Here is a 12475-nt window from a genome sequence, read left to right as displayed (position 1 = left end):
TTGGTAAGTTTTGGGATTCATTTAAAACACACAATTAATGAAAAACTTACTATTAAAGAAAAAACAAAAATTGATATTAATCCAAAAATTAAAGTATTCCAAAATGGTCCCCGCTCAGCATGTAAGTATGGTTCAAACTTCTGGTGGGCTTCAAACTTCGTAAAGTATCTTCCCAAATGTATCTTACCACTTTGTAAGTACATAAGTATATAACCTATTTTAACTGTGTACTGACATGCCCGCAATGCACGAGAACGTTCACCAATAAGATTGGCTACACAAGCTGACAAGCCACATGCGAGCATACTTTAAAAAACATAAAATATTAACGCTGACATCTATTTACATTTTAGAAATCTGCAAATTTGTACGGAAACACAGTGAATTATATACTAATAGGGATAATCACAACAGAAGAAACAATCGGTATTTAAATAAATTATTAATTCCACTTACTAATATGGCATTAATTGGATCTAGTCCTCATCATATGGCAATAAAAATATTTAACCACATTCCAAATGAAATAAAAAATATTAAAAAACCACACATATTTACTAACCATCTCAAGGTTTTTCTTTTGGATTAATGCTATTACAGTATCGCAGAGTTCTTTGAAGATCAAATCGATCAGTGATACCTTCGACTCCCCTTCATTTTATTAATTTTAATCATTTTATTAATTTTAATCATTTTTAATAATTTAATAATTTTAATCATTTAATGCATGACAATTAACAATGTTAAATATTTAAGTAAATGGCATCTAGCTGCCCCAATGTTTGCTGTGCCCTTGCAGGGCGTCACCTGTACTTACTTATTATCTATGTAACACCTAACATTTCCACTTGTGACATTGCAATAAATGAATCTGAATCTGAATCTGAGCACACCAGCGAGTACAAATTTATAAAAGTTGTTGTCATGATCGAAATGTTGTTATAAAATTACGATTATGATGTCCGACTAGACATCATAATCGTAATTTTATAACACCCTGTATAAATAATAACAATGTGTCGTAGGGAACAAGGGCTGAACACGTTCGTGCTGCGCCCTCACTGCGGCGAGGCGGGCCCCGTGCAGCACCTGGTCAGCGGATTCATGCTGGCCGAGAACATCTCTCACGGTTTGCTGCTGAGGAAGGTATGACATATGTTATTAAATATGGTGGCTAATCAATATTTACATTACTATGTCCTACGACATGAAGGGGAAAGATGTTTGGCCACCTTATACGACACGACAACTTTATAAAATATCTGATTGAAGGAAAAATCAAAGCAAGAAGAGGAAAAGGAAAGCCAAGAAGGGCATTCCTAGATGAAATAAAAGAGAAGGCAGAGCTCGTGTCGTATAGGGAGGTGGAATCGATGGCTGAGGACAGAATTAGATGGAAAATGCTCTACCGACAAGAACAAAGTTCTTAAATTAATTGATTTATTTGACTAATAACAAATATTTTGTTCTTTTGTTTCGACTCGACGTGGTATGGTGATATTACTATCAGTATCACTACATAATATAAAACAAAGTCGCTGCCAGCTGTTTGTTTGTCCTTATGTATGTTTATATCTTGAAAACTACGCAACGGATTTAGATGCGGTTTTTTTAATAGATAAAGGACCTTCCTGAGGAAGGTTTTGGTGTATAACCTGAGCCGCTAATACACAATAAAATAATTGTTGATAATGCGGATCCTGGTATCCAATGCTTAATGACTGTGGAAGGATCCGTAAAAACGTTAATATCAGAGAGATAATGTTTTCAAAACATCCCTGGTGTTTAAGTGTGTTGCATAATGCTCTGAAATTGTACCCTTGCTATCATGCTAGGTACTATTGGCGGGAACCTGTAATTGGCTTTTTTGTAATGCATTGTTTTATGTTGATGAATTGATGCTGTTGATTCTCCTTGAAATTAAATAAACTTATACCTATCGCTTGCAGGTTCCAGTCCTCCAATATCTGTACTATTTAGCGCAGATCTACATCGCGATGTCTCCTCTCAGCAACAACTCCCTCTTCCTCAACTACCACCGCAATCCTCTGCCGGAGTTCCTCGCTAGGGGGCTCTGTATCACACTCAGTACTGATGACCCGCTGCAGTTCCACTTCACCAAGGTTTGATATAATATGATTTCATTTAGTTAGTGTACCTATTGTAACTTGAATGATATATAAAGCAGTGCTTGCATTGCTGTATTCCGGTTTGAAGGATGAGAGAGGTAGTATGATTTTATTAACATTCTTAGTAAAATAAAGTAAACAACTACAGCACCTAATAGTTTAAATTAAAGCTACTTAAAGGACCTTGAAATTTATACGCTGAAAAATCATGCCATAATATAGTAGTGTTTATTTCGTATTTAAAGATGCCTGCTGGAAAAAACCATTTTTGGGGTCATGAGTTGAATTGTGCTTGTGTTTTAATATCAGTCAATCGACAATCTTTGATTGTATAAATTGCACTGTTATTATAAAAATAGTTCAATGTGTAAATTCAATATCGTTATTACTAAAACAGGAGCCGCTGATGGAGGAGTATAGCATCGCAGCTCAGGTGTGGAAGCTGAGCTCATGTGACATGTGTGAGCTGGCGAGGAACTCTGTACTCATGTCTGGATTCCCACATGAAGTACGTTGACTATTATTTGCGAAAAAAAATTAAAGTTCCCGTTAAAAAGGGCTTGACAGACAACGAAGTTATCCTATGTACTAGTGGTTTTGTTTTTTTCGGGTACTAAATTTTAAAAATGCAATAATAATCGGAAATCAAATAGTTAAACAGGTCCCTTTTAAGGTGTGAAAACTACGTACCTACCTACATATATACCTAATTGTAATATTAATTTTCTTTCTCATTTATGACAACGATATCATGTTTTATAAGATTAATTCGGAAAACGTTCATCAAATATCAGTCAACAGTCCTATCCAAAATGGTATATTACGACACACGCGACACAAAGATTTATTTAGGGAAACTTGATCGACATTTTGTTGAATGTAGTTAATGGAGGTTAAAATATTTCACAGATGAAACAGTACTGGCTAGGACCTCATTACATGAAGGAAGGCATTGCTGGGAACGACATCACACGCACAAATGTCCCAGACATTCGTATCTCCTTCAGATACGAAGCCTTGCTCGACGAGCTCACCAACATCTTCAAGGTAACTAAAACAACCCAATGGATTTCACAAGGGAATTCCATCAAGTGATAGTTGAAGTTATTTTTCTAAAATTTTATTATAGCACGTGCAAATCTACGACTCAAATGAGCTTCATATGTCGTTTTGGCTTTATTTGTATGCTTTACTAATTTTAATAGATTTAGCTACATGGAAAATTAAGAAGTAAAGAAAAGTTCTACTTCATCGTTACATTATTTAGATGACTTGCTAACATAATCATCGTGGAATAAATGTCACTAGTCTAAAACTATAAGTAAGGTACAACTTCATAAAGTAAATAAATTAAAAGTACGTAATCATAAACATATAAAATTTCAGGATGGAATGTCAGCTCGGAGATAAATACGAGAAAAATAATTCGGAAGACCCAAAAATAATATAGATTTGATTTGAAATGTAATTTTACTATTATATAAACAAATGTATCATTTTTTTTATTGGACACATATTTTGTCCCAAAGAAATAATTATATTTATAAGATTTAGATGTAACTATCCCGATTGTGATAATCATGTGAAGATAAATAATATTGAAAGTGCCATTTCCTTGACTGCTAATGACTTATACTGTCTTTGCTCCTCGAATAGGCCTTGAATATTTTTTTTTTATATTAACTAACCACGTTTTACCTTTAACTATTGAGTAGGTGCTATATAAGTTAAAGCTATTTACTTCAATATAATATTTAGCAATAGAAAGCCCCATTTTTTCAATCAGATTCTTACCGATTTCCTAACTTTGTAAATTAGTATAAGTAACCTTGTTTGTAATATTTATTTATATTTAAACAAGAAGTCCCACTCCTAGCATCGATTTATATCACGCGAATCCCCTAAATGATTAATCCCACAAACATTATGTCTCGTAGTTGAAAGTCTGTCAGTTTTTTGGGAATGGATTAATATTGATGTTGGTTGGTGTTTAATGCTTAAGTTGTGATTGTTTAACATAATTGTATGTCTATATGTGTGTTTAAGTACTTAGTAAATGTGTCATTTGTTTGTAACATATTCAACATCTGTGGGACATAAGATGAAAAGTACTGTGTTATGTCTAGCTTATACAGCTTATATATTACCTAATTTAATTTTCATTTTGGAAACTTATTTAAAATCAGTTTTAACTTTTAGTTTACTGTTTTTAACCTTTTTTTTACTTTGTAAGAGTTCTTTACTATAAGCTTAAACTTGACAATCAATTTTAGTTTATATACAATGTTTATACAGATGATGCTACGTATATCTATTTAATATGAAATAAACACAAATGTTATCATGTTGTTGAAAATAAAAATTAATTGCTGGTGCATCATGGATTTCTCTTATCTTCATTTCATATTTTATGAACCTTTCTGAATTTTAATACATCTAGCATTACACATTTGAGAAGGAACCATTATATTAATGTTTTTATATTTTGGGCCAGATAAAGCGATGTGGCTCACCGACCTCGTAAGGTAGTTTTTGGTTTGAATGAAATGAGTTTAATTTAACGCTTACATATACTTAAATAACAATCGAATATTTTCTCTGTGACGGAAAATATATTTTAAAATTATCATTTTTACATTGTGATAAATATACTTACTGCAAAACTAACATGCTCTGGAGTAGTAGTGTCGTATATAGTGGAGAAAACATATAGACATTTTACTAATTCGCTTCTTGTTGCCCTCTACCTCAGCGCCCACCACCAGCGCTCTCCGCTGGACGATCGTCCCCCGCTTCGGAGGGTAGTATGTTGTATACTAGCAAATAAAGTTTTTTATCTATCCATCTATCTATCGGGGCGCGAGGCAAGAGGTTTTCGCCAATGAGAAGCGAAAAAAGTAGAAAAGAATGATAGACAGTAATTAAAAAATATAGGTTGAAAAAGCGATGTGTGTAGCTTTTTGTTGCTGTTATGGTTATGGGATTTGGTATGTCCGATTTCTCTTCATGTTAAACATATAACAATATAATCAACACAATTTAGAAACCATACACGTATACAGACCAATACGCACATGAATTGAAAAAAAAAACTTCATGATATGTATTATCAAATAATTGGCAAAAAAAAAAATCAAGGCAAGTCGAAGATGATGGTCTGACGAACTGTCGATCTTCGAAACGGGATGGCAACAGCTGGCGATGTACAGAAATGGTTGGAAATAGTAAGGTGAAGCTTTTGCCCAGCAGTGGGACCTCATAGTCGTATTTCCTCATGGCTAAAAGTCGTGGTGATTACGTGGAATTAATAATTAATATCACACACAACTTTCTTTGCACTAGTAATGGAGTGGCCATCGCCTTCTCCATTTCACACATAAGTTGATAATCAACCTGTGTGCAGGTTTTCTCACAATTTCACCTGAAGCAAGTGATGATTGATGAAAACTACTAAACATGAGTGGGGAACTTATAGCTACATAAAAAAAAATCAAATACTACACCAACTTCCAAAACAGAAATAATGGATTTATGTAAATAACATTTTTTATTATTTAACAGCCTATGATATACCCCATATTGTAATACCATTTATTAACCAGAGAATCGAGACACAATATTTTTGAAAAAGATAATAATGAGATGAAAAACTCTGGAATTGAACCCACGCCCCTGTCTATCCGGGTCAGTGTTCTTACCACTGAGCTATCAAGACCATGCCAGTTCGGTTCGAGACACAATATGCCTATATATAAGTATATAACTGTTATTGGTTGGCCACCGGTGAGCAGCTGACGAGGTGGTCTTCGAGGTGCTATAAATTTCAGAAATATAGCTACATATTTGAATGACATTGATTTCACTGCAACTTATTAATAGTTATTAATGTTATTAATGGATTATCCCTCAATTGCATACCTGATTAACATGATAAGGTAAGATGACTAAATTAAAAATTAAATAAAAATACATTTGGAAATATAGGTTAGGATTACTTACACGTGCAAGTCTACAAGAAATAAGTCCGTTTTTGAGGACATGAAATGGAATAGTCGAAACTAAATAAGTCTTGTAAATGACATAAAAAAAGAATGTAGATGCCACTGAACCGAGAGGTCCCGGGTTCGATCCCCGGTCGGGTCATGATGGAAAATGATCTTGGTCTCTGATTGGCCCGGGTCTTGGATATTTATCTATACATACATGTATTTGTTATAATATATAGTATCGTTGAGTTAGTATCCCATAACACAAGTTTCGAACTTATTTCGAAGCTAGCTCAATCAATGTGATTTGTCCTTATTTATTTATTTATTTATAAAATCTGTTGACATTCTTCTTACAGGTTTGTCACATGTCAGTACCGTCCGCCCCGCCTTCACCAACGCCCAACTTCTCCGCGCCCATCGTCAGCCTGAAGCGACCATCTCTTGTATAAAATAATATATTATGTTGACAAGATGAAGTAACTACTTAAATTATAACAAATTTAAAGTCCAAATTTAAGTAGTTACTTCATTACAAGTATATGAAGTAACTACTTCAATTTGGACCAGTAGAAAACGTACCCTGGGCTCCGACGATTATTGGTTGAGAAAGGAACGCGGAATCATCATCATCGGATCATAAAACATCATCGGAAATTTTGGTTCTGGCAGAGCAAGTCTTCTTTTAATCACATTTCATGTTCTATAAAGTACTTATAGTTACGAAGAAATTTATGCGTGCAATCTAACTTGGCGTGCATATGAATAATATTTGACGAATTAAACTTAATTTTTTTGCCTCTAAATTAGTACCTACCTATTGTTATAAATTACAGCGATGAACGAGATTTTTTACGTCGTGCCATAATGCTTCAGCCAATAGAATATTTCAAGGAAGTTTATTTAGCGCGCCAAACCCGTTCGTTATTGCTTGTTACTTTGTTATTTATTTTAGTTCTTAAGTCGTATGTTATGTAACTATTTATATGGTCGTAAGTTTTAAGTACCTATATTTTAATAAATATTTCCAACAGTATGTCCCGCCTTATTTTTTAAGTATTTAAAAACTAACAGACGAATGCAAGATAGGAAAAGAATTTTCCTAATTAATATTATAAATGCCAGTCTATCTGTCTGTTCTGCTTCCAAGGCTAAACCGCTGAACCGATTTTGATGAAATTTGGTACCTATGTATGTAGTTAAAGACCCCGGTTTACATTTTTCAAATATCTACCCCGAAATGACTATAATGGGGGGCGGGGGGTGAAAGTTTTAATGAAAATTTATGTTTGTTCCGCTTTTGCAGAGAAAGTCACGCGGGCAAAGCAACATTTTGCTTTGCCCGCGTGACTTCTTGTGACTTACTTGTGGTTTTCCTATATAAACTATTAATTTTATACAGACCACCGTAATGCTGATTTGTTTTTTTCAATTTGATAGGCATTGTCAATAATAGAAGTAATAAAATAGCCTTCCTAGGAGTTTGTCTTTTGCCAGTTGAGGTTAAAATCATTAAAGTCAACCCGACAAGTAAACATTTCATTTCAAACAGTGAACCATTTCAAATATTTAAGCCAGCTCAAAATAATAAAATTATGGGATAGTGTATTAATTTAATGACAATGTCCAGACTTTATCAGTAATGGCGGACAAAGCGCAAAATAGCACAAAAAAAGAAAGGAAAACTGTACACAAGGAAGGTCAGAATAGTAAAGAACATAAAGAATATAAAAAATGGACTAAACCGCACTTGTAAGTATAACAATATTGCCTATGTTATTTTAGGTATATAGTTTATATTGTTTCGTATCCCATCACATATAAATGCGAAAAAAAGATTGTTGGACACCTCTTCAGCCAACCTTCCCAAAAAAGCAATGGCCAAGATTTACTGTTCATCTTCCAGCTCTAAAAGCGCCACCACCGTGTCAATGAGCACCGCTGAACGCTCAATCCGCGCCGAGCCCTATCACCGCGTCAACAAATCGCCTGTTGGCATGCATAATACTGGAGTGAGTAGCAAACAGTGTGCTTAGTACAACTATACACATCTCACTATTAGTTGATTTGCAATGAGACGCTGATAGCCGATCACAGTACGCCCTCAGGGTGAAGTGCGGGTTGGCATTTCACTTCGATAACTATCGAATCGAATCGACGTGAGATGCAGCGAACCAATCATGTTGCGGCGTGGTTGTCCTTGCGTCACAAAGGCGCCCTGTTCAGCTGCGTCTCACTGCGAATCGACTCGATGATGAGATGTAAATAGCTAAGTTACACTACACACAGTGACAGCAATCCGAACAAGATTTTTTTTATTGTCAGAGAAATCTTGTAGCATTCAACGCGTGGCAAAAAATTCATGAATGTTCAGGAAACCGTTGAGGAGTTCAGTTGGAGGACGATCCACGTTACACCATCTGATTATGCTTCATAATAATTTATAGTCATGGAAACAGAAGCGACGTTGAAAATTTTAACTCTAAAAGGACAAGCGGAAGTATGTGAAAGTAAATAATTAAGCTTGCAGCATAGCAACTAGGATTTCCAACTATTTTTCTGTTCTTCGCCACTTCCTGCCAGTCGTCCTCATTGGGCTTACAAAGTGATTTTCGTCAGGTCCCTCTGGAAGACCTGATTCGCTCCGCCGGCCTTCTGATCCAGGCTCTGAACATGCGACGGTACTACATGGACATGTCCTGTCAGTCCATCTCATCGGAACTGCGGAGGTACTATCACTTTACTATCACTTTACTATCACTTTACTTTCACTTTACTATCACTTTACTATCACTTTACTATCACTTTACTATCACTTTACTATAACTTTACTATCACTTTACTATCACTTTACTATCACTTTACTATCACTTTACTATCACTTTACTATCACTTTACTATTACTTTACTATAACTTTACTATCACTTTACTATCACTTTACTATCACTTTACTATCACTTTACTATCACTTTACTATAACTTTACTATCACTTTACTATCACTTTACTATCACTTTACTATCACTTTACTATCACTTTACTATAACTTTACTATCACTTTACTATCACTTTACTATAACTTTACTATCACTTTACTATCACTTTACTATAACTTTACTATCACTTTACTATCACTTTACTATAAGTACTTTACTATAACTTTACTATCACTTTACTATAACTTTACTATCACTTTACTATCACTTTACTATCACTTTACTATAACTTTACTATCACTTTACTATCACTTTACTATCACTTTACTATCACTTTACTATCACTTTACTATCACTTTACTATCACTTTACTATCACTTTACTATAACTTTACTATCACTTTACTATCACTTTTTAAACGTATGCTATTATTTGAATTTTTAATCATTCCGTAAAAGTTGATGGTACGCCTGCAGATCGCCAGTCGGATATAAATGTTTCATTATAATAACATGCCTGTCCTTCTAGGTACCTCGCGGACCACCGGATCCCTCAGATAGAGAGACATAACTCCTCTTACTGGGCTACCGACGCACATAACGCACTCCTGAGGATTGGATGTTAGTTCTATTACTGTCTGTCTACTTTATCCTTGCTTATATATTTTTTTTCTTAAAGCCACAACGTTTACAAAAGAATACAATTCAAATTCTTATTTTATATTAATTCTGACGATGTCGGTGGCGCGGTGGTAAAGTGCTTGCCTCTGAACCGAAAGGTCCCGGGTTCGATCCCCGGTCGGGTCATGATGGAAAATGATCTTTTTCTGATTGGCCCGGATCTTGGATGTTTATCTATATATGTATTTGTTATAAAATATAGTATCGTTGAGTTAGTATCCCGTAACACAAGTCTCGATCTTACTTTGGGGCCAGCTCAATGCTATGTGATTTCTCCTAATATATTTATTTATTAAGACCAATAAAAGGTTTCTCTCACTATTACAATAATAGTCGATTGGTTCAGGTGAAAAAATGAGTGTGTCTATGTAATGACATGAGTGATAAATATTTATTACTCATGTCATTACATAGTTACACTAGTTACATATGTAACGAGCAGAATCCTGTGGAATGTGTGTACTTGAAAATATTATAAAAATCCTCCGCCGCGTCTGTCTGGACGCGATAAACTCCAGAACTCCTGATTCTTGAGGAAGGTTTGGTGTATAGGTAATTTTAATATATTTTCACCCGAACGAAGCCGGGAAAAAATATACTAGCGCTAGTGTACTTATAAAAAATATAGAATAGTGTTAGTTCTACAAAAAGGCGTGAAAAGATAAATTTTGTGTCGGCAAAACGCGTGCAATGCATGACCACCCCGTCAAGATTGTTGTGTCGTGTGTATGGCGCATGCGTGTAAAAAATTAAAATGTTTCTTTGTTACGTCTTCGCGCTTTATCTTTGACGACCTCGGTGGCGCAGTGGTAAGGTTCTTGCCACTGAACCGAGAGGTCCTGGGTTCGATCCCCGGTCGGGTCATGATGGAAAATGATCTTTTTCTGATTGGCTCGAGTCTTGGATGTTTATCTATATATGTATTTGTTATAAAATATAGTATCGTTGAGTTAGTATCCCATAACACAAGTCTCGAACTTACTTTGGGGCTAGCTCAATCTGTGTGGATTTGTCCTGATATATTTATTTATTTATTTATTTATTTATTTATCTACTCAACAAATCTTCTTGAAGAAAGAAGTTAGGGGCAGGCCGAAGAAGAGGTGGTTTGAGTGCGTCAGGCAGGATATGGCTAAAAAGGAAATAACAGATCGGTTGACATCAGACAGGGAGAAGTGGAGGAGACTGACATGCTGTACCGACCTCACATAAAGTGGCATAAGGGTAGGCTGATGATGATGTAGTTTGAAGTATAGAAAAGGTCTAAACGTAAACAAACGCGGGCGGTGGGCGAAGCCGCGAACAAAAGCTAGTTTACTTATAATTTTCAGCTGACACTGTGGAACGATACCTTGAAATGACGGCAGTGGCGTCTGAAGGCATGCTACGACCTCTACCCAGCACTATTTTGACTCCCCATGTATCCAATATGCTATGTAAGACCCTTTCTTCACAAGTCTTGATGGATTAAGTACATGACTCCAGGAGTGCCGCCAGCGCTAGTATGGCCACGTCTTGCTGTACGTAGGGAATACATATCTGGTTATCCCGTTCCTGCCTGGCCCAGACAGACGGGGCAAACCCAAGAAGAGCGGGTAGTGGAGACGAAAAAGTAGAGAAGCGGAAGCGGAAGCTCCGACGCTCAGTGGCTGAAGATGTAACAGTAAGTGCTCAGATGAAAGAGAGAGAACCCATAACAATAATAACGTTGGAATTTTACAACTTTTGATACTTTGTAGTTTTGATTCTTTTGATTATTCTAATTTGATCATAATCAGCAAAATCATAATCTCTACGTATAATTATGTCCTTAGTGCCAGTATCAGGAAGACCGAGAACGCTTACGCGAGAAATCACGACCACACAGTCTCTGGAGAGTGAAGACCTGCGAGAACCCTTTTTAGCAGGTACTTTACATTAAGAGGACCCAACTATTAAATTTATCATCTGTTGCTATATGCTTCTCACCTGTCGCTATGTGTTTCTCACCTGTTGCAGGTTGTTTCTCGCATGTTTTGATATATTTCTCATCTGTCCTGGCAGGTTTCCCATCAGTTGTGATAGGTTTTTTAGTTGTGCTGAAATAACAAATGTACATTGTGTATCCTGTGTTTAGGGGTACATTTGGACCCATGGGCGTGCCCTCAGCCACCAGACCGGAAGTACGTTTCCTGCTGGAAGAACGGCGTCGTTCACCTGTTCCGGTGCCAGGAGGACGCAGACAAAGATGAACGAGCCTTGCCCTTCGACTACGTGCCCTTCAAACAATACGTTGAGGATATGGACAGGCTAGGGGACATGATTGCTGATGGACCACTGTTAGTATCTCATTTTAATACTACCTTGTTGGGTTGGTCATTGCTAACACTGTCAGAATTTATTCAAGTCACCTTAAAGCACGTGACGTTGCTTTTACAGTGGCCTATGAAGATTACTATGTATGAGTCAGATTGGTATACAAACTCATGCGGCACGAGTATTATTCGAACCTGGGACCTTTCGATCACAGGCGGTTTTATCCACCACCGCTTAATTCCCTGTCTACCCCGTAGGATATAAAGAAGAATTGTTGTATGTGCTAACAGAAAGTCCTTCTGCTTCCGCCGGCTGAGCTACCTCTCCTCCAAGTTCAAGATGCACGTCCTCCTGAACGAGATACACGAACAGGCGCTGCAGAAAGCTGTGCCGCACAGAGATTTTTACAACGTCAGGCATGTACAACCTATACTATTATTATAAAGAGG

At 36.2% G+C, this 12475-nt stretch overlaps 2 protein-coding genes across 21 annotated transcripts in view; both read left to right on the top strand.

Moving 5' to 3' along the window:
- The window catches only part of LOC128676864 (AMP deaminase 2), a 44975-nt gene extending 37824 nt beyond the window's left edge, over positions 1-7151 (top strand). For 5 of the 17 annotated variants that reach the window (XR_010370124.1, XR_010370121.1, XR_010370123.1 and 2 more), the window contains exons 14-20: positions 1026-1146; positions 1950-2123; positions 2527-2637; positions 3039-3176; positions 4624-4654; positions 6475-6594; positions 6655-7151. Coding sequence is in view for 12 of the 17 variants with exons in the window: in XM_064436497.1 (XP_064292567.1) it covers positions 1026-1146; positions 1950-2123; positions 2527-2637; positions 3039-3176; positions 6475-6567 (637 nt within the window). In the remaining 5 variants the exon portion in view is untranslated. Of the gene's footprint in view, positions 1-1025; positions 1147-1949; positions 2124-2526; positions 2638-3038; positions 3177-3515; positions 4507-4623; positions 4655-6474 lie in introns of those variants that run through there. The other 12 variants (XM_053757274.2, XM_053757269.2, XM_053757267.1 and 9 more) reach the window with 4 other exon arrangements.
- A 437-nt stretch (positions 7152-7588) lies between these two features.
- The window catches only part of LOC128676958 (AMP deaminase 2-like), a 17619-nt gene continuing 12732 nt past the window's right edge, over positions 7589-12475 (top strand). Inside the window, exons 1-8 of one of the 4 annotated variants that reach the window (XM_053757440.2) lie at positions 7591-7867; positions 8022-8127; positions 8735-8844; positions 9580-9671; positions 11063-11167; positions 11546-11638; positions 11848-12049; positions 12317-12442. In XM_053757440.2, the coding sequence (XP_053613415.1) occupies positions 7758-7867; positions 8022-8127; positions 8735-8844; positions 9580-9671; positions 11063-11167; positions 11546-11638; positions 11848-12049; positions 12317-12442 (944 nt within the window). In that variant the 5' untranslated portion in view covers positions 7591-7757. Of the gene's footprint in view, positions 7868-8021; positions 8128-8734; positions 8845-9579; positions 9672-10783; positions 10956-11062; positions 11168-11545; positions 11639-11847; positions 12050-12316; positions 12443-12475 lie in introns of those variants that run through there. The other 3 variants (XM_053757441.2, XM_053757442.2, XM_053757443.2) reach the window with 3 other exon arrangements.

Source organism: Plodia interpunctella, chromosome 17 (assembly GCF_027563975.2).
Source record: "Plodia interpunctella isolate USDA-ARS_2022_Savannah chromosome 17, ilPloInte3.2, whole genome shotgun sequence".
Classification (NCBI taxonomy): Eukaryota; Metazoa; Arthropoda; class Insecta; order Lepidoptera; family Pyralidae; genus Plodia; species Plodia interpunctella.
This window is presented reverse-complemented; position numbering and strand designations above follow the sequence as displayed.